The 27210-nt window shown below is 41.8% G+C and overlaps 1 protein-coding gene across 2 annotated transcripts in view; it reads right to left on the bottom strand.

The window, feature by feature from the left end:
- Positions 1 to 27210, bottom strand: part of NCKAP5 (NCK associated protein 5) — a 1015164-nt gene that overhangs the window by 940908 nt on the left and 47046 nt on the right. For both annotated transcript variants that reach the window (XM_043894066.1, XM_043894065.1), the window contains exon 2: positions 10576 to 10705. In XM_043894066.1, the coding sequence (XP_043750001.1) occupies positions 10576 to 10644 (69 nt within the window). In that variant the 5' untranslated portion in view covers positions 10645 to 10705. The remainder of the gene's footprint in view (positions 1 to 10575; positions 10706 to 27210) is intronic.

The raw sequence follows: 27210 nt of genomic DNA, 5'->3' as shown, positions 1-27210 counted from the left end.
GCTGAAATGCAGCTAATATACATATACAGTGGGTATACACTGATAAATGAATGAGAAGAAAGGAAAATAAAAGTGATTTATCTGTGAGGTGCATTTTGCCTGGCACCAGGATGTATGGGTAAGAGAATATTAATAAAAGGGTGGGGAGGGGTGGCTAGAGGGGACAGGAGGAAAGTTAAGATGATAATTCAGGATCACAATAGAGCTTTCTTAGGGTCTCAGCAATTCCACAAGTATAAACCAGGCACCTCGGAGTCCTGGTCTGTTCTTTTAAGACACTGTGGTTTTCTCAATCAATTTCTGCTTCCGGGAACTCAGAGACACCATAGATTAAGGTGGACCAATTTTCTAGAGGGGGATGTGAAAACTTTCCTTTGAGAAGCCCCCCTCCCCGATCAATACAGCCAGAGAGCGGCCTCTCCTTTTTAAACCCCAGCCTTCTTGCTTGACCACTGCATACCTGCTGTTATTACCACGATTTCTGTACATGTGATCAGATTTCTTAAGCTTTGTAAAGCAGAAATCACGCCATGCATTTCTCAGCACTCACCTTACAGTGCTTCAGACCTGCTAGATGCTCAGTGCCTGTGCTGATTCATTAGAAACTCTAGAAAGGAAAGCAAGCACCTATCAGAGAGGACACCCCAGCTACCTTTCGGGTTTGAGGACCTGCTTTTAAGGCGATCGATGAAAGCTCTACCTCTTGTTAGGGACAAAGTACTAGAGAGAGTCCGCTGCAGGAATGATCTCAGGCTGCCAGAGAATGATGCAGAAAACTCAGTTGCCATGGAAACTTGTCTGATCTGATGATTCCCACTGTTGAAAGATGGAGAGACACCAGGAGAATGGCAAGCAGATCTCTGAGTCTTAAGACAACACAGAACACGCCAAGCAAACGTCTCTGCTCATTTGTACTTATTTCTTGTGTAGAGATAGTTTCATTTCATCATCCACTCATAACACAGTGTTTGCAAAGAGCTTTCAAAACGTTCTCAGTTCCTGGTTTGATTTGGTGATCTGTGAGATGCTACCTATGCACAACAGGCAGACAGCACTCACGGCAGCAGCTGAGCACAGGTGATGGAAGCAGGTGCTGTTGAGACCTGCTCTGTGACCTGGGGAAGGGAAGCCATCTGTCTGCAGGTGCTACAGGCTGGACTTTCTAGACTAATAGCAGGTAGAGCCACCTAGCCATTCTTGAGTCAGATGCTCTTGAGAATCTGATTATACCTGTGGACCCACCCCTCCGAAAAATACACTTAAGCATATACACAAAAAACCTAATATATTTCAGAAAATTTAAACCTCTGAAATCTTGTCATAAATGTGCCTATCAAGTACCCTGGGACTCAGGGTACAGATATGGTAAAATTTCTGATGTATAATAATAAAAACTTTAGCCACACATTAGACTCATCCCTGGGCAAAACAGAAAAGCAGAGTATCATCAACCCTCCCAATCAGCATTCATTGTTTACCAAGTAGTTGCATCTTCCCCCATACGCAGTATTTCCTGCTGGTTGGTCCATGCCATAAACAGCTACTCACTGGTACATTCACTCACTCATTCATTTCATGGAAAGTTTTCTATGCATCAGACTCTAGGGATGCAAATATAAGTATGAAAAGGCCCATGTCCTCACGGGGCATTCAGTTCAGTCAGGGCTGACTGTGCTCCCCTGGGGACATTCAGCCATGTCTGGAGGCGGTTTTGGTCATCGCAACTGAAGGAAGAGTGCTACTGACACCCAGTAGGCAGAAGCCAGGAATCTGCTAAACATTCTACAATGCACTGGGCGGCCCTCACAACAGAGAAACACAGGGTCCAAAAAGCCGGCAGTGCCTCGGCTGAGGCTCTTCAGTAGACAAGCGTGTGCTCAAGCGGTACGTGTGGAGATAAAGATCAGAAGTGACCATTACAGCACCTTAGGAAAAGACATTTTAATAAGAACTCTGATTTATTTATTTACATCTTCCTGATTTTCAATAACGAGATGAAGAAAAGAAGAGCGAGAATAGTCATTTAAGGGGAGCCATCACCATAATAAAGGTAGACCCTCTTATGGGCGACATCGGAGGAAGGGGCACCAATTACAAGGAGTGGGCAAACACATGACATATTCTGGGAATCTCCTCACGGAAAATGATGCTGGCTCCGTATCCATCTCCATCAGGCAGTGGCCCAGTCAAAAGGAGGTCGAGCCATTTGGTAGGCATCACTCAAGTCATACATCCTGCTTCTTACTGGGGGACACCTGTATTTTTGATGTACCCCATCATTCACCACTTTCTCCCAACTCTACTCCTGTCTAGTCAATAATTTCACCTTGTACATGTACACACCACAATAATTCCTCATATGGCTAAAAACATTAACTTACAGATAAATTATATATTATAAATATGTATCTATCATATATAAGTTGTGTGTGTACTACAAAGTTTCATCTTTATAGAAGTTGGTTCCAAGACCTGGTTCATATGAAAAAATACAAGACCAGATTAGGCCTAGACCAAGTTTCAACACACACATTTTTTTCATTCTTTACAACCCTCTGCCTCCAACCTCTGCCCCTTGACAATTCTTTTGTCAAAATCAGGACCAGCCTTCTGTCATCGGGAGGCAAAGATGTGGCAGATGAGCCAAAGCACATGTAAACCTCTAGCCCTGTTGAGTCTGGAGCTCTTTATGGTTGGGAAGCAATCACGTGAGGAGCTCCCAGTCACTGGCAGAAAAAAGTTTTCTGCTTCCAAGCTGCACAGCAGAGAGTGGTCTAGAGGTAGCCAGATCTGAGTTGAAATCCCAGCTCATCACTCACTCTAATTCCCTTTGCAGTCCTCTAGCCTTGAGGAAGTTGATGAGCTCATTAAGCCTCAGAGCTCTCATTTGTAAAGTAGGAATAGTTAGAGTTCCTACCTTAAAGGGCTTCATGAGTATTAAATGACAGTTTCAGTTTCCACCTAAAGTACTGAGCAGAGTGCCTGGCACACAGTATGCCTCAACAAATTGCCACTATTATCAGTAAGGGAAGAAAGCCCTCCTGGTTGGGATTCAATGCATGACTCTCGGCCTAAACATGCTGAGATGTCTGCTACGGTGGCTTCTGTGTTAGATTCAACCAGCCGCGCTGCTGACACTCTAGGCCCCTTGGCTTGGGCATATTCTACACGTGGGCCTCTGTTCTACTCTCCCTTCAGACTCTGTCCCCAGCAGTAGCATTGCTCAGTTTTTTAACCTCCCTTCCACCACTGTTCTCATTGGATCACAATCTCTCTCTGTTTGTCCGGAGCCCCTTTACAACCCTTAGCAACCAGGTATTGTGGGCTATGCCCACTTGGCCAAGCCTCTCTGGTCTTCCCCCCCACCTCCACCCCCCACTCATCTGCCCTGAATCTATCCATAGTCCCCAAGGATCTATGCTGCTACTGGGCAGCTGGACAGGGTATTTCTCGTCTTCTCTTTACCTGCCATGATGGTCAAGATGCTGGGCTAGGCTAGTAGGCAGATTCACTAGGTAAATATCCATATAAGGATCTGACACTTCTCAAACTCTACCATTTTCCACTTTCAAGAGGAGCAGTCAGATTCAGCATGCCACTTCAGAAAGGTGACTAACCTAGATAAAAGCTGGTCTGTTCTCCATTGTTGCTTTTTCTTTAAAAAAGACCAGCTGGACCCTCAGGCATCAAACCAAACCCTCCAACACTAGGCTCCAATGCATTGTCTGTTCTTAGGACATCTAACAGATGGATAAGAGAATAGCCCCATTAGAGGGAATAATGTGGTTGGGAAATAAGAAGCTCCCTCACATTCCTTGACCCTCCTCCACTTGATGCTCACTTGGGAAATCTCAAAGAATCCTGACACCAGAGAACAAAGGTCAGGCTTCCCAGGGGACAGCTTGGCCTTTGCCCAGTGGTCACAGCACTGAGTAAACCATACTTTATATTTGCTTCCATTAGTGGAACGGGTCAAGGGTAGTTAGGATTTGAGTAGCTAGAAACCTTCTCCTGCAAACTGGTGGTTTTTGCACAGCATCCCCCCAGTGAGGGGTGGTCTAACTGTAATACCAAAAGAGTAGAGAAGGCTAAAGAAATGCCTGGAGCATTCCAAGATGCAGATTCTTTCCCTGAGTATTCACAATCCAATGGCTACTTTGAGCCACACTAACCATGACCTTACTTCATGTTTAGAAAAAGTCTCAGTGAGTCGGGAACTTTCTAAAGTCTTTCCCTTTGCTCAACTTCTGGCCACTTGAAGATCTTCATTTTTTATGTTAATAGCCTCAATCTACCCCTTTGCCTGCCTTGACGTATTGTGTATCCTGAGCGGAAACACAAATCACTACTCAGAAAGGCAGCACCCAGGAAAAATCCAACCTGGACTCTCAAAAGTTTGCCATTTCTATAACGTGTGCATATACCCTGTAGAATCCAGCCTGCTGCCTGTCTTTGTAAATAAAGTGTTATTGGCACACAAGTCCCGCCCACTGATTCGTGTCTTGTCTGTGTTCCCAGGCTACAACAACAGAGTTGAGTCATCCTGACTCCTTGGGCCTGCAATGACTCAACCGGACATTCTCTGGCTGTTTAGAGAGTTTGCTGACCCCTACTTTGAATAGCTTCCAGTCACTAAACAGGGGGATGTAACAAGATAAAACAACAGAAAGGTTTTATTCTGTGTGTTAGTCAGAGCTCTGTGTGTGTGTGTGTGTGTGTGTGTGTGTGTGTGTGTATGTGTGTGTGTGTGTGTGTGTGTGTGTGTGAATAAAGAGATTTATCATGAGAGATTACACTTGTGATTATGGAGGCTGAGAAGTCCCATCACTCTCTGGTAGCTGGAGGCCCGGGAAAGCTGGTGGTATAGTTGATGCCAAACCCCAAGGCCTGGGAATCAGGGAGCCAGTGATACAGGTCTCAGTCTGAGTACAAAGGCCTAACAAGCAGGAACACCCTTGTCTGAGGACAGAAGAAGATGAATTCACCCACTGTCTGCCTTTTTGTTCTATACAGGCACTCAACAGATCAGACAATATCCACCCCCATTGATTAAAGCAGTCTTCTATATTCAGCCTACTAATGCAGATCCTAGTCTCTGATGGAAATACCAGCAAGACACACCCAGAAATAATGTTTCGCCAGCTATCTTAGCATCCCTTAGCCCAGTTGAAGTGAATATAAAATTAACCATCACAATTTGATATAAGGAAGAAGCTTTCCTGGGAAAAAAATAATTCAGCAATGAAGTGAGCTGTCGCCAAGGGGCATGGCACTATATCCGCGGGTTGCCTCTTTCTTCTCTTCTATCCCGGCCTTCACTTCCTAAATTCTCTCCATTGCTTCAAAGCACAGCTCTGACTGCAGCCCCTGTGTGGTGTCTCCTTACATCCTCCCAGAAGGATCGCAACTCCTATCACCGTCAATGTCACACCTGGTTTACCTTCTCCGTGTTATGCCATTTTTCCTCTTTAATAGGTTAGCTTCTACAAATAAACCATAAACACTTTGAGAAGGAGTGCTACCTTGTATCAGGCAGGGGCACCCTGCAGGAAAAAGATAACATACTCAAACCACCTAACTGAGGAAATTTTGGTAAAAGAAACTATTCACTGAAGTGTGGGCAGACCGAAAACAAAACAATGTGAGATGGGCTGGCGACATCGAGGAATCATCACTACCATAATGTTTGAGGAACCTGGGGAGAGAGAAAGTGCCAGAACACAAGAGCTGTGATTATAACTGCAGCTAGAGTTGTGGGATAGGATTGCCCAACAAAAGCCGTGGCCTTGGGAAGAATAGCCCAGTCACTGTGGGCCACAGCCAGGCAGAGAGACAGCAGGAAAGCAGTTACCTTGACCTCTCTCTCCTCCCAACCAATGACGTCCTGCTAGGTCATCCCATTGGCCAAACTGAACGAGATGCCAAGAAGGCCAGGGATTCTTTTGACAAGGTCCATGTGGTACCCTGCAGGGAAGGACAGCCAGGTAGAGAAGGATGGAGTGCATCTGGAGTGGGGTTGGGGTGGCAGAACGGCAACTATCCAGCACATCCCATGGCTGCCAAAGCATCTTAAATATAAAGCAGGTTTTCAGTAGTGCTTGTTGATCAACAAAGTTAATGTAGCCTCTGGAAGGCCTAATTACTCTAATGATTTGGATGCAAACCATCAAAGAGGTTGAAGGATGAACTGAAAGTCATGCATAGGGCTTTTCCTGCTGCCGCAAGTCTATCAAAACTGTGCTGAGGTTAGGTGCAAGGATCTAGTACGTTTTGTCTTCCTTTTGGTGAGGAAGAAAGGATTGGGGTACCAACTGCAATTCATCATTCCTAAGAGAAACTGTTACTCCTATCTGTGCTTAAAAGCAAAAAGCATTCTTCCCAAAATTAAAAGAGAATCTTTGCTCTTGAAATGTGAGCTGGTAAAAATGATAATTCACTCCCTGACTTGCTCATCAGCTAAATGCTATCACAGCTACAAGTGTCAAATAGCTAAACACATAGCCTGGGGACGATTCTTATAAATAAAGCACATTGTGAAAAGCTGATTTTTTCTGATCAGAAAACATCCTGGGGTGTGGGCTGAAGAGCTTTGGGTAAAGAAGAAGCCCCAATTTCTGGGGTGATTTTTATTGTCATCAGAGAGACGACTGCGCTTGCCATGGATACGTGGCTACTTGGCACACTCCTACTGGAGGAGGCAAATGTGCAGTCACTTGTCTTTCTCTCAGGGTCTTTACCCCTGACATTGAAGCATATTTTTCATTTCAGTTTCACTTCCCTGCCACTTTTGTCTTTAAAAGGATGATTTATCAAGTAAAAAATCATCAACATCAAAGAATACTCAACCCTCACTAGGGTGGGCATGTGTACACACACACACACACACACACACACACACACACACACACACCCTCCCCATGTCACATCCTGAAAGAAAAACTGTGACCAAGGACCACAAACTCGTATTCCCTCATTTGGAGCTTTTCTTCAGTATCCTGACTGCGAGGTTTTTTTTTTATTCTGTGGTTCCTCCAGCATAAAATTTTAAAAACTGTTTCGGGGGGGGCAATAATTTCTACTCAACACTTCACAATTTGATTATGAAAAATAAAAGCTGTAATGAAGTTAATAGTCCCTTATCCTTGCAGTACATTCTAAGGAATTTTTTGCCTGCAAAAATCTGTAAGTGGAAATTACCTCTGGGCCCTCTAATTCTCAAAAATATGGCTCATAACGATGACTGCAGTAGAATGTCAAGACTTAAGCATTCAGTTATGTTTCTCTTTCTTCTGCTCAGTTTTCCAAAAGGGTCTTCTCTTACTTGGCTATTATAGAGAATGAAAAACAAAGAAGTGAATCTTCAGGTTGGAAACTTCACTTCTACTCTTGGTTGTATCCTAATTGTGTAGCCTCAGGGAAAGCACTTAACCCTGCCGATTATTAACTATCAGGTTGGCCAAAAAGTTTGTTTGGGCTTTTCCATAACATTTACTGAAAAAATATGAATGAATTTTTTGACCAATGCAATACTTCTTCTATAAAGTGGGGGGACTAGATAACCCATTCTCATATTGCATTCTACGATTTAAAAATAGCATAGAATAGAGTGGGATAGAATGACCCAAAGTAAACATGCCTTGGTAATGAAGTGTGTGTGATATAATGCCAGGTGTTTCTTCTTTTTTCTTGTATTTCCCAGAAACCCTGGTCTGCAATCATCCTTGTGTGCCTCTTGCCTAGTTATTTGTGTGGTTTTGGCATGGAGCCCAAGAAGAGGACAAAGTCTTGGGTTCAAGTCCTTTACAGGTCGGTCAGCTTTAATCTCCCTCATCTGTTTCTCTTAGAGTCACAATAAAATCCACTTAAGCGCCTTTCAATGGTTCTCACACCCTAAAAACCAACCTGACAAGAATCATTTTGCTATCACTGTTCCACCAGTGGTATCCTATGTGAGGAAAGAACATAACAGTGGAATAGAGGACAAAAATTAGTCATATGGCCTGTATTGTATAATGATGAGTGGTATTCAAGCATCCCTGTACATGGAGCTACAGAGTCACAGGAGAGAATACCCACACACTCTTTCAGGATTTTTCCCAACATGTACATGCAAATGTCACACTCAATCTGCCTCCAGGAAACAAGGAAGATATTTCTTTAGTGCAAAAACCCTTCCAGTCATCATTTAGGGAGATTTAACAGGATGATGATTCTCAAGTGGTACCAAGCAACACATTCTTTTCACAGTGCTCTCTTAAACTGTAAGTAAAGAGACAGATCCACAGCCCCTACAAGACTCAGGCTAGAGCCACATGCCAGTGGGAATGCAAGCTCAGCCTGGGGATTTCAGCCAGCACAGGTAATATGAAGGGCTTTGATTTATGCTCACAGGCAAGTCTGCCCTAAGGAAAATTTAAATGTGGGCAAAACTTCATTGAAACACCTTCTCTGACTTTCAGATTCCTCATACCCTTGTGATAATCCATGTCCCCTTCCCTCCTTGCCCCAACCCAGTCCTGGCACACCAGGACTCCATGCTCTGCATGTGTTCCTTTACCAACAACCTCCACAAAACTCTACTCATCTGGCTGACACCTGAGAATGATCCAGGGCCTTTTATTAATGAGTGCTACTGTGAATGATTAAAAGACAATAGCTTACACTGTTTGGGAGACACATCTTAGGAACTTGTTTGGAAATCAGCGAATTTTCGAAGATAGCTGCTCTCATCTAGGGATCCCAGACCTCAGCTGCAACGTTTCCAGCCTCCAGCCACTCCTGCTTGCTTCAGACAGGCCACCACAATCTAAAGGGCTCTGGTCAATCTATCCTGTTACTGTTTGTCCTGAAGTCAAGGGATCTTGTATACTGACAGACTCTCACAGTTTGTCTCAAGTCTGAAGTCAAGGGGAGATTCTATCAGCAACCAAGGACCTCTGTTCAGTCCTGAATGGTGGCTTTTTCCTTCAATTCCAGGACTTGTCCTTATATTGTGCTCCAAAGCATATAGTCACACCATCCCCTAGATTGTCTAGTTGGTAAATATTGTGCAGTGTTAAACATTAATACATTGTACCCTTAAAGCTGTGAGTCCATTTTACCTTCATTTCAAAAATCTGAAAATAAGGCTAGCATATTCCTGAACTCTTGGTGAAATTTAAATGTGAATAAAATAGTATAACACCCCCCCTTCAATCAAAAAAAGACAATGGCTTAGCTTAGCTTCTTTGGGACCCAAGGCAGAATTATGAGCTTTAGGGAGTAATCAGCAAGGACGATACTTCTGGGTTAAGAGAAACTTTCTTTTACTACTCATATTATATATACAATGTGAGTGCCTGGCTAAGCATAAGACAGACCCTACTGGCAGATTGATATGTTAGAAGTGTTTCCTTTGGCAAAGAGAAAAAGGGGAGGCTGAGAAACTATCTTTTGATTCTAAGTTTCCCTAGAAGTTGCAAAGGGTATAGACAGAAACACACATACATACTATTCCCACCACACTCTACCTAGAGACAGAAAAACTTCAGAGATGAGAAGGTGCATCCATTGGGAGGAGAACTTAAAATCCTAGAAGAGTTCTTAGCCTCTGAAGGTATGCTGCTCAGTGCCTACCTCGGTCACAGAGACAGAGAATTTGATGTTAATAACCAAAGGAGACACAAAAGTTTAATGCAATCCTTTCCTCAATTCCCAGAAACTCACATCTACAAACAGTTTGTGATGTGAAACCTCAGCAGTCAGAGATTGGAAAAGGGCAACTGATAAATCAACTCAACATATCTTTTATTGGACATTTACTCTGACCCCAATTCCAGGCCAGGGACCGGGAAGACACAAAATGAATAAACCACATTCCTCAACAACATGCCAAAGAAGGAACTAAGCTAAATTTTCATGTGAGTAAATAACCAAAAGAGAAAGAAGTGACTTGCTCCATTTGGTTTCTTATTCTGTTCAGATGCCTACTTGAGTAAGTGACCCAAACATCTTAGTTCAGACTAAGAAAGAAGTGCCAACATTCAGAAATCACTGATATAGTCTATTTCTTTGAACTAACCATATTCTCATACATGAAACCCAACCAATTTAAGAATGATGATCATCAGCATTCAAACTTTATAAAGTTTATGGAACAATTAACTAATTTCTATACCTAAGATCTCAGAGATTTTCTCTTCTCTTCAGTATTAGAAACTCTACTGAATTCTTGTTCAACTTACCCTCAAAGTTAAGATAAGTGGGTGATAGAGCAACTATAAATAGGCTTGGCATTTGGCATTAGCTGTACAGTAGTGTTTTTGTATGGGTTAAAGTCTACTTCAGCTGGAATTAATGTAATTACATGTAATGCTGACAGATTATGACATTTGCCTATTAGGACACTATATAAACATTCCAATAACTTGCTGGCTTTTGACTTTGTAAAAAAATAAGTGAAACAAAAATCCCAGGGGATATTGCTAATAGGGTAACTGGAATAGAGGCTTTTGAAAGCATGGGGTTCAAGAAATCATAAAGAATAATGCATTTCAAGCCAAAACATATACAGTGTAATGAATATTTAGTACTTACCACGAGACTGCTATCTAAAGACAGCCTTTTTCCAAAGTCCCTTTTCTCAAGCTGTCTCTTTCCCTCCATGGGTGAAGTGATTTATTTTCCTTTGTGATTTATAAGAATTCCCCTTCTGTTGCCAGGGTCACTGCAAAAAGTGAACATGTGTTTTACTATCCGAGTGAATAGTGTTTAGACCCTTGTTTTTCACTTTCTAACCAAGGGCAAGTGTTGAATCCAAAAATACCCAGGCCCAAATCACAAGTTTAGAACTGGACTCAGAAGCTCTCTCCAGCTGCCAAGGTCAGCGTCGTCTTCATAGAGGCCCCTATGTTTTCACAGGTTTTGCTGGCCGAGTTGGGGAATGGGCTTGCAGGTCGAATCAGCAGACTGTGGTGGAGAAAAGCAAACAGCTTCATGCCACACTTGTTTCATACCCGTCCTCTCTCTCTCCGCCAGCATCAACCTGTTGCCAAGTACATAGCTGCTGTCTGCAAATTCCAGGAGACCAAACGAACAAAGCCACACTCCATATCCTAGAGCTGTTGAGTCCAAAACCCAATGAGGGGAAGCTGAAGCCTGAACATTACTGTCAATATTTAATTAAAAAATACTTAATTTAAACCTATTTGAGGAACATTATAAGATACATTCACCTTGGGGTGGTTTGAATCAGAATGAATGGTGATGACATCATTATCGTCACTGAGTGATTTGAACACTCACTGCATTTCACCAAATCAGATGGAGTCAACCCCTGCACTCCACTGAGTTGCTTGTTCTATAATGATTCAGAATTCTGGTTAGTAAGGATGCATTATATGTATTAAACACTAGCTTCCAGTTTCCACCAAGATATAAAACGCTGGAAATGAAAGAAAGGTTTAAACCCAGGTGTTTCTACCTACTAGCCAAGTGACCTTGTACAAGACACCGAGGTTCTCTGAAGCTAATCTTTCTCCACCGCAACAAGAGATAACAAATGGCCATCAATGATGTATATAAAAATGGTTTAAATGACAACTTATATTTAAGTTCTAATTATGCAAAGATTATGTTAAAAACCAGTTAACCTTAAATACAAGTCAACATAATTTAATATGTCTTTGATAATTCAGAAGGTACTCTGAGGTACAGAAATTGCTCATCATCTGCAGGAAACACTTTTCATATTAGTCATTGTACTGCCAATATAGAAGAGCTGAGATTAACAAAGTACCTTACCAATCAGTTTCTAATAGAATTGAGAAGAAATATCTTTTAGAATGATTCCAACTGCTCCAAGTTTAACAAGGATACAACAGATGAGACTGCACAGCCCATACACAGTATGTGGCCTCTTTCCCTTGGTTTCCTCTGCCAGGAAGAGAGTTGAGACAGCTGTGCCCCAGGCAGGGTTTGCCCACATTATAGTCAATTTGTCAGAAACTGATGGGCTCCTTTTCCAGTACACATTCCCTCTTCCATCTTAATCATTCCATCTCTCACTTTCAGAAACATTCATTTTAATTCATCACTAGTCCACTCAGAAACTCCTAGGAGTCCACTTTAACAAGGATAAAATCCAAAATTTTCAACGTCATGTTCAAGGTCTAGTTCCTGCCAACCAGTCTTTTACAATCCCCAAACACACTAAGAGGGTTTCCCAGGTAGTGCTAGTGGTAAAAACCTGCTTGCCAATGTGGGTAGATGTAAGAGATGTGGGTTTGATCCATGGGTCAGTAAGACTCCCTGGAGGAGGGCATGGCAACCCACTCCAGATTCTTTCCTGGAGAATCTCATGGATAGAGGAGTCTTGGAGGGCTACCCTCCATGGGGTCGCAAAGAGTTGGAGGTGATTGAGCATATGAGTCAACTGAAATTTCTTTGGCAGCTTGTCTTTCCTGCTTTCAGCTGTCCCCAGCCATTTTGCAGCCCCCTCCTCATCTCTGTGACTTTATGTACTGGTGACTCAGAATATTCTCTGTGATGATCAGTCCAGCTACAGAGACCACTCAGACTCTGAGAGGTCCCTGTCCAACAAAAGCATACTATCCTGAGTCTTATTCCCAAGAACTCTGGGGTTTAATAGATCACAATAGATGATACTTTGGCATTTAGCTTATATTTATTAACATTATTGATCAGAGGATTTTTGCAGAAACTAATGTGTGTGTTCAGCACTTTGTTATTTAAGTGAATATTGATAAGTTTCCACTCAATAACATTCGGATAACAAAAGATATATTAATACATATCTGGTCAATAAGTTGTTAAGTGCCTAATAAACGGAGGACTCAATATTTCTGTTGTGTTTGCGACACAGCCACATATAACAAAGATCAAGCCCTTGCCTTCATGAAAATTAGTGGGAGGACTGTGTGTGTGTGTGTGTGTGTGTGTGTGTGTGTGAGTCACGTCCAACTCTTTGCCAGCCCGTGGACTGTAGCCCACCAGACTCCTCTGTCCATGGGATTCTCCAGGCAAGAATACTTGGAGCAGGCTGCCATTTCCTACTTCAGGTGATGTTCCTGACCCAGGGGTCAAACCCACGTTTCTTGTATCTCCTGCATTGGCAGGTGAACTCTTTACCACTGAGACCTGGGAAGACAAGTGGGAGGATACAGAAAACAAATAAGTGAACAATTCCAAATTATGATAGATGCCTGCTACTGATGCCAAGCTTGGCCTCTCTATACTGGTGAAGAACTGAATCTCAGAGACAGACTTTTGGGTGAAGTAGGAAAAGATAGCTTTATTGCTTTGCCAGGCAAAGTGAGGCAAAGCAGGACACAGTGAGCTCCTGCTCTTGAAAACTTTGTGTCCCAACCCCAGAGGACTCGATGAGGGGTTTTATAAGAATGGTTCAAAGGTGGGGTCCCTGACAAGACTAGGGTGTGTGTAGGGCCTGAACTCCCTTCACCTTGCCTCAGGTGGTCAGCTCTCCCAAACTTGATGAGCTCCTCTGGTCTCTTCAATCTTGCCTTAGATGGTTTCGTGACTGCTTCTCCCTTCATGAGAAACTGTTCAAATCTGCCCTTTGGAACTCAGGGAAGGTTGTGGGGGCTGGAGTCTTACATTTAAGAAACAGAGGTGGGACGCAGGGGGGAGTCCTCTGTGTCCGGTAGCCCCATAGGGCCTAGACTGGTTTCACTATGAAGGAAATAACCACCAGTAGTTGGTATAAAATAGGGTCAGGTATATGAAAAGAGAACAAATTTTAGATAGAATGGCAAGGGGAGGAACTAGCCATATAAAAACATGGGTAAAGAGCATTCCCAGTAGAGGGGGTCAGTCTTTCTGCTGGGAAATAGCTGGGGAAAAGGTTTGTGTGCCCCAGAACTTGGGACCATGTTCTTAGGAATAAAGCAAGTTAGGAAGAGTCTGAGAAAAGTTCTAAAATGTAACAACTAGATCATACAGGATCTGGTAGGTCGAGGTGACTTGTTTGTTCTAAACACAATGGTTAATCTTTGGATTTGATTCTCTACTCTTTACCAATTGCTCATGTTAAACAAATTATTATTGTTGTTCTGTTTGTGACATCAGTTCAGTCCAGTCACTCAGTCGTGTCCAGCTCTTTGCGACCCCATGGACTGCAGCATGCCAGGCTTCACTGTCCATCACCAACTCCCAGAGCTTGCTCGAACTCAATGTTCATCAAGTTGGTGATGCCATCCAACCATCTCATCCTCTATCGTCCCCTTCTCCTATTGCCTTCAATCTTTCCCAGCATCAGGGGCTTTTCCAATGAGTCGGTTCTTTGTATCAGGTGGCCTAAGTATTGGAGCATCAGCGTCAGCATCAGTCTTTCCAATTAATATTCAGGACTGATTTCCTTTAGGATGGACTGGTTTGATATCCATGCCATCCAAGGAACTCTCAGGAGTCTTCTCCAACAATACAGTTCAACACCATCAACTCTTTGGCGCTCAGCTTACTTTATGGTCCAACTCTCACATCCACACATGACTACTGGAAAAAACATAGCTTTGACTATATAGACCTATGTCAGCAAAGTAATGCCTCTGCTTTTTAATATGCTGTCTAGATTGTTCATAACTTTTCTTCCAAGGAGCAAGCATCTTTTAATTTCAAGGCTGCAGTCACCATCCACTGATTTTGCAGGCAAAGAAGATAAAGTCTGTCACTGTTTCCATTGTTTCCCCATCTATTTGTCATGAAGTGATGAGACCAGATGCCATGATCTTAGTTTTTGAATACTGAGTTTAAGCATGGACCATTTAAAAGTCTTTATTGAGTTTGTTATAACATTGCTTCTGTTTAATGTTTTTGGTTTTTGGCTACCAGGCATGGGGGTTATTAGCTTTCTGATCAAGGATGGAACCCACACCTTCTGCATTGGAAGGTGAAGTCTTAACCACTGGATTGCCAGAGAAGTCCTAACAAATCATTTAACCTATTGAAGTTCCAGTTGATTCATCAATGAAAGGACACTAATAACGTGACCTTCTTCTTAGTAATGGACTTCCCTGGTGGCTCAGGTGGTAAAGAATCTGCCTACAATGCAGGAGACCAGGGTTCGATCCCTGGGTCAGGAAGATACCCTGGAGAAGGAAATGGCAATATGCTCCAGTACTCTTGCTTGGAAAATCCCATGGACAAAGGAGCATGATGGGCTATAGTCCATGGGATCACAGAGTTGGACATGACTGAGCAACTAACACTTTCACTTCTTTCTTCCTAGTAGGATTGTTGTGATGTTGAATGAGACGGTCCATTTAAAGATCACATAGTAGAATTTAAACTGAGTCCCCCTAAAACTGAGTTCTTCTGCTGAGTTTATGACTAAAGTCTCTATCCAAAATGTTGGGGCTTCCCTGGTAGCGCAGTGGTAAGAACCTACCTGCCAATGCAGGAGAAGCAGGTTTAATCCCTGGGTCAGGCAGATCCCTTGGAGAAGGAAAACCTACTACAGTATTCTTGCCTGGAAAATCCCAAAGACAGAGGACCCTGGTGGGCTATGGGCTCACAAAGGAGTCAGACATGACTTAGAGACTAAACAAATTAACTATCCAAAACGTTATGCTCTTTCTTGTCCAACACCTGCTCTCCTCAACACTGAGAAGTATCAGATAAAAGGGGGGATTGAAACCAAGCAGGATCCTGTGGGGCTCCCAGGTACACATCCTTTCTGTGTTCCCCATTTCTTGTTTGTAGGAAACACTTCATTCAGCCTCCATGACGTTCCCTGAGTTCTTAAGGGCATATCCAATCAGGTGCTGATCAGGGAAGGGAGGGGATGAAGAAACTAGGAAGGAGCAGCCAAGAAACAATAGTGGAGAAACAATAATGGAGAAACAATTCTCCAAGGACTACTTGGAGCCTGGTTCCTCCTCAAAGACTATACATAACAATGTCTTTGATCTCTTTTGCAGGAACTAAGGCTCTTACCCAGGTGAAGAATGATAACTTCAGGATGAACACAGGATTCCTAGGACACCACTTCCTGGGACACCCCTCTGTTACTCACCACCAACCAATCAGAAGAAAGCTATACGCCCTGCTACCCTCACCCCAAATCTGGCCCATGAAATCTTTTCCCCCCAAACCATTAGGGAGTTTGGAGTTTTTTAAGCTTGCTTGGCCCTGCAATAAACATTTCTCCGCTCCTCCCACAAAAGAAAAAACTTAATTAAATAAAGATCACATAGTAGTTAAGTTTTAAATGTTAGACATATTGATTATCCCTTCTGGTAAATAAGATTAAATTTATTAAGGAGAAACTCTAGTGACTGGATTTTATGCTCTGAGATAGGCTGTTATGTTTGGAAATGGAAACCTTTTTGACAGTTCTCAAATAGTCTAGTCTGCTATATGGAAGGCTAATTGAACAGCTTAACCTGGTCAATTTCTTTTCACACTTTATGGTGCTAATTACATAGGCAAAGACTGACATTCAAAACATTTAGTGACTCAGGCAGCACAAGTACTGATGGATCAGAAGGGAACAAAGGCAACAGGCAGTACCGCTCTAGCAGTGTATCCTGGGCAATTACCAGCCTAAGTGTGTACTACCTCTGCCCCAAGAATTGAACATTTGTAAATTACACAATAAAACACATGCAAAGGATCAAAGTGAGTTATCCAAAAGGGTCAATGCAAGACCACCCAAAAGAAACAAAATGGCAGCCAGGATGTGTCAGTATGAAAAGAGGAGGAAGCCACAAAGGGAACATCAGAAAGGTTGTTACCCTCTGCCCCAAGGGGCAGAGGAGTGCCCTCCTGTATATACCCTCCTATATATACTATGGGGTAGGAGTGCCCTCGTGTATATAAACCCAACAAGGACTGTGGGTCTAGAGGAAAAATGGGTATGTCAGACTTGAAAGGTACTTTGGGGCTTCCCTGGTGGCTCAGACCTTCAAGAATCCACCCACAATGCAAGAGACCTGGGTTTGATCCCTTGGTTGGGAAGATCCCCTGAAGAAGGGAATGGCTACCCACTCCAGCATTCTTGCCTGGAGAATTCCACAGAGAGAGGACATTTTGTTATGACACTGGCTATTCATATCTTCCAACAAACTCCCCTGATCAGAGACTGTCATCAAACAACCTCATAATTTTATTTGATTACCATGTAGTTTTTCCTTGGCTGTGTCAGGTCTTAGGTGCACACAGGATCTTCACTGTAGCACAGGGAATCTTTCATCATGGCATGCACACTATTCCATGCAGTGTACAGGCTTGTCTCCAGTTGTAGCTCACAGGTCCCAGAGCTCATGGGCTCTGTAGTTCTAGCACGCTTAAGTCGCCCTGCAGCACGTGGAACCTTGGTTCCCTGACCAGGGATCAAACCCATGTCCCCAGCACTAGAAGACAGTTTCTCAAGCACTGGACCACCAGAGAAGGCCCCCACCATGTAGTTTTAGTTGTAGAAGAAGAACATTCTGTCCAGCAAATATAAGTAGGCAACCTTTTAGAAAGTTACACTTATAGCAAAAATTTGCAATTTGACATTCGACTATTTATAGTCATCATTTATATATTTCCTTAGTGTATTAGTCAGCTTTTGTGGCCAAAAGTGAATACCACAGACTGGGTGGCTTAAACAATAGAAATTTATTTTCTCATGGTTCTGGAAGCCCAAAGTTCAAGATCAAGATGCTGGCAGGGTTGGTTTCTGGTGAGGCATCTCTCCTTAATTGCATTTGGCTGCCTTCTCTGTGAATCCTCACATGGCTTTTCTTTGTACACATGCCTCTGGTGTCTCTACCTTTTCTTATTAGGACACCCGTCTGATTGAATGGGCGCTCAGACAGTAAAGAATGTGCCTGTCAATGCAGGAGACCTGGGTTCGATCACTAGGTCAGGAAGATCCCCTGGAATGGTAGCTCACTCCAGTATTCTTGCCTAGAGAATTCCATGGACAGAGGAGCCTGGCAAGTATTGTCCATGGGGTTGCAAAGAGTTGTACACAACTGAGGAACTAACACACAGATTGAATGAGACCTCGACTCTTATGGTTTCATTTAACCTTAATATCTCCTAAAATGCTCTATCTCCAAATGGAGGCACATTGGAGGCTAAGGCTTTAACATATGAATTTGGGTGGAAGAATACATTTCAGTCCATAATAGTTTCAGTCAGATTGCAAAGCCTGGTCACATCTCATTGTACCAAGTCAGGAAAACTCTGGGTGTCAGTGACTACTCCCACACCCCACCTCTCTCTAGTAGTTATTTGATTACTGGATTCATGACCACAATCATCTGCATTTGCCTTGCACTGCTATAGCTTTTTCTCTGTATTACAAGTCTAGAGGTACCAACTACATTATCAAGACTTCTTAGCTGGTTGGTCAAGTTGGATGCCACCAACAAGAGGTAATGAGAGATCAGAAGACAACAGGAAGGGAGAAGCCACTCTGCTTCCATCCCTAGATGGGCAGGACTAAAAGCAGGGACTACCAGCCCCAGTAACTTCCATGATTCCTCCAACCATTCATCCTAAGAAAGGGCACGAGCAGCTGCCCAGCCTTGAGTACCATAACCTTATGTCTTTTGCCCCTCTAATCCTTCCAACAGCTTCACAACTAATTCCTTGCATTAAATCCCTCTCTGCTTAAAATAAGTAGTTTCTTTTTTCCAGGCTTGACCATGATTGAGGTCAAGACGGAGATGCCTTTGGACCAGGCAGCTGGTCTTCCTTGAGTAATCCCTGGCTTCTTTCTTGTGAACCTTCTGAAACTTGTTGTTTTTGCTCAGTCACTAAGTCATATGCAACTCTTTGTGACCCCATGGACAGCAGCATGCCAAGCTCCTCTGACCTCCACCATCTCCCAGAGTTTGTCTAAGTTCATATCCACTGAATCACTGAGGCTATCTAACCATCTCATTCTCTGCCACCGTATTCTCCTTTTGCCTTCAATCTTTCCCAGCATCAGGGGCTTTTCCAATAAGTCAGCTCTTTGCATTAGGTGGCCAAAGTATTGGAGCTTCAACTTCAGCATCAGTCCTTCCACTGAATATTCAGGGTTAATTTCCTTTAGGATTGACTGGTTTGATCTCTTTGCAGTCCAAGGGACTCTCAAGAGTCTTCTCCAGCATCACAATTTGAAAGCATCAATTCTTCAGTGCTCAATCTTCTTTACCGTCCAACTCTCACATCTGTACATGACTACTGGAAAACCATAGCTTTGACTACACAGATTTCTGTTGGCAAGTGATGTCTCTGCTTTTTAATACACTCTGAAATGACAGCATGGAAATTAAAAATTCCACTAGGCACTTAGCTCTTGTAGAGCAGGGAAACTGTTTTATACCCTATGTTCTCCTAGGTAGTATAATGCTTGATGCATAGCAATATGGCAGGCACTCAATGAGCATTTGTTGTTTGCATGGATAAATGAATGCCTGAATGTTTATGGCTATCTTCATGAACACATAAAGAGCTGGGAAGCAACATAACATTGTTAAAGCAAAGAAAAGCCATGGACATTCATAACACTGAAATTACTTTTTTAGAGAAACACACAGACATATCCAAGCCTCAAAGACAACATTTTATTATGATTTTAAAGCCACTGTCAACCTAAACATTACTGCTTGGGCCCTGACTGCACCTACAAAGCACCGTAATCCAGTTGTGTTCGTGTCTTTTCTATGGCTTCTTACAACTCTGGTTATAAAGGGCACATACCTGCCTCTGAGTGATGGGTTGGATGTCTCTCCCTCCCTGTATGAGGAGGAAAATGGTCAGTGTTTAAGGAAGACAGGATATTAAGCATCTTCTGGTGACTGATGGTCATTGATAGCGATCTGCCCTCACATACATCTCTTTCTAGCTGATTAAAATACTATTTCTTGGTATCAGTAGAAATCTGAGTTGGCCTTAATAAACTCTCTTTAATTCTCCTCACAGATAGTAATGGCCTTTCAGTGTCAGACAGACACTTTAATATTCCTAAAGATGTCAGTAATTTCTTTTTTTAGTTAGACTTTAAAAGACTGTATAATTTTCAAGGGACAAGAACAATACCATTAAATAGAACCCCAGAGGCATATTTTCTCATATGCAAGGGTCACACACATGCAGACACACACACACACACACTCATATGCTCACAAACATTCTGAAAATAGTTTTCTCCATCTCAATTTCTGCCTCTCTGATTCCTCCACTCCCCACCCCTGCTTTAAAATGTTCACAGATGGTTGTGCCAGAAGACATGGGGGGAAATGGTAGAGTCAAAGTCTTTTGAAGGTTTGGTTCCCAGCGCTCTTTGCCATGTAAATGTGAACATGTTTCCTAACTTCTATGAATTTACATCTCATAATTTGCTCTCCTCAAGAGATGGTTGGGTTTGGGGGAAATAATGCAAGAAAAAGCCTTCTACATTTAGATTTAAGGTAGTTTTCAATCAGCTTCATTAGCCAACAAACAACATAAAATATTATGACTGTGCACAGCCTAATAGCCTCCAGAGGACAGACACTGTATCAATCATTGGCACATCCTTTGAGCACCCAACACACTGGCTCCTACATGATATAAACCCTACAAAGTAATTTCAGAGTTGAATATGACAAGGACAAAGATAAAAGCTGCTGACCAGGTAGCTCAGAAGATCTCCTTCCTGGCTGTTCCTTAGGAACCCCTGGGGAGCTTATAAAATATACCAATGCCCAGGCCCCATCCCAGATCCCTGAAGTCTCTTGGGGCACGGCACGGCACCCAACCCAGAGTATGGGGACAGCAGCCAGGATGGCAACCACTGGTGAGAGTGATGGTTCTCAGTTTTTGTTGCATGTTAGTTTCACTGGGGAATCACCAAAACGCATCCCCAGGCTGAATAAATCAGGACTGCATCACTAAAGGTGGAAACTTCTCATCCTTCTAAGATACCTGAATGACTCCAACACACACCCAGTGGAACACAGTTTGCAGAGGTGAAGGTATGCACCCTGCCTTATTTTTTTTATTGGTGTACAGCTGGTGGTGCAAGGGTAAAGAATCCGCTTGCCAACTCAGGAGATGCAAGTGAAGCTAGTTTGATCCCTAGGTTGGGAAGATCCCATGGAGTAGGAAGTGGCAACCTACTCCAGTATTCTTGCCTGAAAAGTTTCATGGACAGAAGAGCCTGGTGGGTTACAGTCCATAGGGTGGCAAAGAGTTAGACATGACAGAGCACACATGCATACACAGTTGCTTTATAATGTTGTACTAGTTTCTGCTATAAAATGAAGTGAATCACCTCTGTGTGTGTGTGTGTGTGTGTGTGTGTGTGTGTGTGTGTGTGTGTGTGTCTATCTCCTCTCCATGTTGGACCTTCCCCTATTCTTCCTCCGTCCCATCTAGGTCATCACACAGCACTGAGCTGAGCTCCCCCTGCTACAGAGTAGGTATCCACCAGCTCTCTGTTTTACACACGGCAGGGCACATATGTCGATCTTGAGCTCCCATTTCATCTCACCACTCCCCTTCACGTCCACATGTCCATTCCCTATGTCTATTCTTATCCCTCAAATAGGTTCACCTGTACCATTTTTCTAGATTCCGTATACGTGTGTTAATATATGACATTTGTTTTTCTTTCTGATCTACTTCACTCTGTATGTCCCTCTCCAGCTCCATCCATGTCTCTACAAAGAATACAATTTCATTTCTTTTTATGGCTGAGTAAGATTCCATTGTATACGTACGTCTTCTTTATCCATCCATCTGTTAATGGGCATTTAGATTACTTTCATGTTCTGATTATTGTAAATAGTGCTGCTATGAAAATTGGGGTACATGTGTCTTTTTGAATTATGGTTTTCTCAGGGTATGTGCCAGTATAAAACACTTAGAGGAAAACCTAGGAAGAACACTCTTTGACATAAATCATAGCAATATATTTTAGGTACTCTTCCTTGATCTCATTCCCTTTCTCAAGGGCTGAGAGACAAAGTTGTTGACAGCAGCAACTGCCTTTCTTTCGTCACAGCAACCAGCAATTCCTAATTTGCAAACTCTGACCCCAAAGAAGAGAAACATTAGAAATAAGCAATTTGGACCTGCACCCTCCTCCCATCCCACTACTCTAACCATCCTACTTAAACTGGTCTTTGGCTTTATGGAGGTAATAAAGTTTATTAAAGACAGAAATATCAAATCTAGATTCCAAATTAACAAGCAAATATCATAGAAACTCAGGGTGAGGCTACCACATCACTTAGAAAAGGAAGGAAAGAACTTCCTCTACCCAGGACAAAACTAAAAAATCTTGTTGCAAATGCTCCCAATCCCACTCCCACCTCTCTCTCTCCTGTTCCCCACAAGCATCCTGCTCTTATTTTAAAGTGCAAATAGCAGGAGGGGAAAAAAAAGTTATGAATCTGGCATATTTGCATATAGTTATCAAACAGAACATTTGAAACTCCTGTCAGCTTTGTCTGAAGTCTTTTCATCCTGATTAAGTCCACATAAAGGAAAGCAATTGGTTTTCCTTACTCTTTAAATGGGCTTCCCTGGTAGCTCATACGGAAAAGTGTCTATCTGCAATGCAGGAAACCTGGGTTCAGTCCTTGAGTTGGGAAGATCCCCCCGAGAAGAAAATGGCAGCCCACTCCAGTATTCTTGCCTGGAAAATCCTATGGATGGAGGAGGCTGGTAGACTACAGTCCATGGGGTTGCAAAGAGTTGGAAACGACTGAGCAACTTCACTTCACTTAAACTTTAAATATATACATACGACAGTTTCCTATCAGAAGATGTATTACCTCAATAACTTTCTGCTGGGGCTTTCCTGGAAGCTCAGTGGTAGAGAATCTACCTGTCAATGCAGGAGATGAGACATGAGCCCAATCCCTGGGTGGGGAAGATCCCCTGGAGAAGGAAATAGCGACCCTCTCCAGTATTCTTGCCTGGAAAAATCTCATGGACAGAGGAGCCTAGCAGGTTATAGTCCATGGGGTCACAAAAGAGTCGAACATGACTTAGTGACTAAATAACAACTTTCTGCTATGGTACCATCCATTCATGAGTTGTATGCATAAATGCGTGTGCATGTGTACATATGCTTGTGTACATGTGTGATTGTATATGTGTATGCATGTGTGTGTCATGTCATGTGTGTGTGTGCACGTGCAACTAAACAAAAGACTGCTGTCTCCATTCTGGACAGCATTTAAAAATACCAGTGTTAAAAAATACCAAATTATGTAACTTTCAACTATAGTCACTCAGTCATGTCTGACTCTTTGTGACCCCATGGACTATAGTCCACCAGGCTCCTCTATCCATGGAATTCTCCAGGCAAGAATACTGGAGTGGGTTGCCATTTCCTTCTCCAGGAGATCTTCCTGACCCAGGGATCAAACCCAAGTCTCCTGCATTATAGGCAGATTCTTTACCATCTGACTCAGCAGGGAACATCTATTTAAATTGTAAGAGCACCCTGAAATGGATTTAGAAGAAGACTGAAAACAGACTTCCCGAATGTGGTATCTCATCTTTGCCAGATACATTAGTGTCTGGAAACACTCTCTGAGGGATATGACAACAGGCTTCTTTTTTTTGTTTTATGTGAAGTGGAGGAAGATTGTGCATCATGATGAAAACTGTTTTTTTCTAATTTTCTAGATGGAGGAATAGTTGATTTACAATATTATATTAGTTTCAGGGGTACAACATAGTGATTCAAAAATCTGATTATCTTCCATTTATAGCTATTATAAAACATTGGGTATATTCTGTGTTGTCTATTATATCCTTGTAGCTTTATTTATTTTATACATAGTAGTTTGTACCTCTTAATCTCCAACCCCATCTTGTCCCTCCCCACTTTCTTCTCCCCACTGGTAACCACTAATTTATTTGCTCTCTGTGAGTCTGTTTGTTATTATACTCACTAGTTTCTTTTACTTTTTAGATTTCATATATAAGTGATAACATAGAGTATTCGTCTTTCTGACTTATTTCATAATAGTTTCATGAGACCTTATTTATTAAACTTCTCAACCTAGAAGCTAGTCAGTGGCTTATAGTTGATGATTTAAATGCTGGACAGACTCCTAGGAATCACTGTTCCATGATCCCCTCCTCAGATAAACGGTGCCTCCAACACAGGGAACTAAGGATACAGTAAAATCTGGGCCTGGAAATTTTGGATATTGGTTCAACATGTAGCTTCAGGAAATTGAACAGTTAAAGAATTGATGTTAATGTGAACTAAGATCCTAAAGGAACAAAGGATGGGAACGCTCTTAGAACATCTAAAGTGTCCAAAATTCATTCATTTCCAATCCTTATTATTTAAATCTTTTTAAATTGATATCTAGTTTACATACCATAAAATTCACTTTTTTAAAGTGTGCAATTCAGAGTCAACCCTTTCTACCACCCAAAACTGACTTATTTGTGACAGAAACTGGAGATATGCTATAGAAATGCAAAGAAGATCCCTCATCACTGCTTGAGCTTCATCAATCCTAACTGTCTAGTGTCACCAACCTTTTGAGCATCCATGACCATCCTGAGTTCAAATTCTCTAACTGAAGAGTTCTGTGACTGTGAGCAATTTATTTAGTATCTCTTGCCCCTATGTCCTCATGGACAAAATTAAGATAATGATGACAGCAATCATCTTAACAAGACTGTTCTCAGGATTAAAATGATGCCTGTTTTAAAATATTGCAGTAGATATTCAGTAACAGCTAGGAATGATGCAACATAATTCCGTTCACTCAGAATTCAGTAAAATTTGTTTATTCAATATGTATTTTGTCCCAGGCCCTGAGTTAGGCCCTGAAAAGAGAAAGAAGACAGAAGGAAAAAGGAGGAGGTGGAGGAGAGAAAAGGGAGGATCTGGAGCGGGGGGGGAATGGGGGCAGAGAAAGAGAAGAAAAAAAGAAGGAAAGAAGGAAGATGTAAAGTATATATCCTCAAATTTCAAAGAAGTTTAAAATCTAAGAAGGGAAGATGTATATATCAACAGTAAAAAGTAAGGTTTAAAACCATGTGAATGAAAGAGTGAAAGGTTTCAGTGCAAAGAAGATTCACTTTTGATTCAGATAATCCTAAAAAACTTGCTTTTATTGTCATTTGAAGTATCGCCAGCTAATTTCTAGACACAAAGCACTGTCACATTTTTACAGTGTATGAGCTACAAAGAAAGAGACAGAAGGGCAGGGGCTTGGACCAGGATAAGCATTTCAGCTCTGGCTGCTCTTCCGGAACCATCTGCTGTTTCTCTCCCAGTCTTTCTTTGCAAAGATTTTCTCCACTGTCTACTTCCCTCTTTGGCCTCTTCTCCATTTATTGCTTGAAAAAAGAGTTGCAGTTCATTATGGGAAATGTCTACACATTGCCCATAAACTCTGAATGGGAAAGTCAATGTAGAAATGAAACAAATAAATGCATTTTCAAAATAGATAAAGTGTGCACATAACCCCAGTGGACTGGAAGAATATTTAGATAAGGGACTAGGGAAAAGAATTTTCATGCTGTCATCTGCTAACGCTAATGATTTAATTAAATTAGAAAAATTCCACTGCCAAAAGGGAAAAATCCAAATATGTGGCATGCTGGGGGAATTATAGACCCACTACCAAACGCATTCTGTTCAAACTTTTTTTTTTTTTTTTCCCTTTAAGAAGGCCATGCAGAGCTACACTTAAAAAAAAAAAAATTCAATTTCAAGAGAGTATTTTCCATCTGGGGCCAGTTGGGGAGAGTATGCTTTAAACTCTGTAAAGATGGCTGAGAGGCAACATGACTTCTTAAGGAAACAGCTTATGAAAAGCATCAGTTTTAAAAATCCAGCAAAAGATTTTACCATGACATTCCCATACACTGCTGAATTCATTATTACTCATTATATGTCTCTGCACACAAATGAAACATCAAAATGATTCAGGAAATGGATTTAGTAAAATCAATTGAAAGCCAGTACATTTTTGTCAAGGCTTTAGCTGGTAATTAGAATATGTCTCCCTACCTGGAAGCTTTTTTTTAAGCTTTTTTCACTTTATCCAGTCTTCTTTTATAGTAACCTCCTCACACAATAACCCTGCCCCAAATAATCTTGACGCAAAAAAAAAATATTAGAATCCTAGTAAATCAAAATTAAGGGATTAAGTCTTAAAAACCCATCAATATGCTGAAAGCCACAGAAAGAATTCTTAATAAACCAAAAGTGTATAATATGATATTAAAGATGTTCTAAGTCATAGTAGCTGTCAAAATAAAAGGTATACAAAATGTCTCAAAGATGTTTACCTTCTTAATTCAGTGTTTAATTAAATTGAGTGCTGTTCATTTGGGGGGAGGAAAATAAGCTAAAATTTCTTTAAAAGGTAAAACAGTTGACCACCCACTTAAATTGAAGCTAGAAAGACATAAATTTTGCTTTTGTGTGTATGTGTGTATATGCATTTACTTATATGTTTAATATAAATATATGTATATGTGCTATCCACACATGTACATATATTTACATAGCACATATAAATATGTGTACACATATATGCATATGTACGTATATATGGTTATGTTTTTCTCTTATTTCTCCCAAGTTATAGACAATAACAATCAAAACTTCTCATTACTTGAGTTTATTTTTTCATGTGATGGGTTGATTAATTTTATTTGGGCTTTGAAGGCTCAAGAATATGCTCAAACTACCGCACAACTGCACTCATCTCACATGCTAGTAAAGTAACGCTTAAAATTCTCCAAGCCAGGCTTCAGCAATACGTGAACCATGAACTTCCAGATGTTCAAGCTGGTTTTAGAAAAGGCAGAGGAACCAGAGATCAAATTGCCAATGACCACTGGATCATTGAAAAAGGAAGAGAGTTCTAGAAAAACATCTATTTCTGCTTTATTGACTATGCCAAAGCCTTTGACTGTGTGGATCACAATAAACTGTGGAAAATTCTGAAAGAGATGGGAATAACAGATGACCTGACTTGCCTCCTGAGAAATCTGTATGCAGGTCAAGAAGCAACAGTTAGAACTCAACATGGAACAACAGACTGGTTCCAAATAGGAAAAGGAGTATGTCAAGGCTATATATTGTCACCCTACTTCCTTAACTTGTATGCACCCTACTTACTTAATTTATATGTATATGCAGTACATCATGAGAAACGCTGGGCTGGAGGAAGCACAAGCTGGCATCAAGACTGCCGGGAGAAATATCAATAACCTCAGATAAGGCAGATGACA

This window comes from Cervus elaphus, chromosome 33, assembly GCF_910594005.1.
Source record: "Cervus elaphus chromosome 33, mCerEla1.1, whole genome shotgun sequence".
NCBI classification, from domain to species: domain Eukaryota; kingdom Metazoa; phylum Chordata; class Mammalia; order Artiodactyla; family Cervidae; genus Cervus; species Cervus elaphus.
The sequence above is the reverse complement of the archived record's forward strand: the minus strand, read 5'-3'. Positions and strand labels throughout refer to the sequence as shown.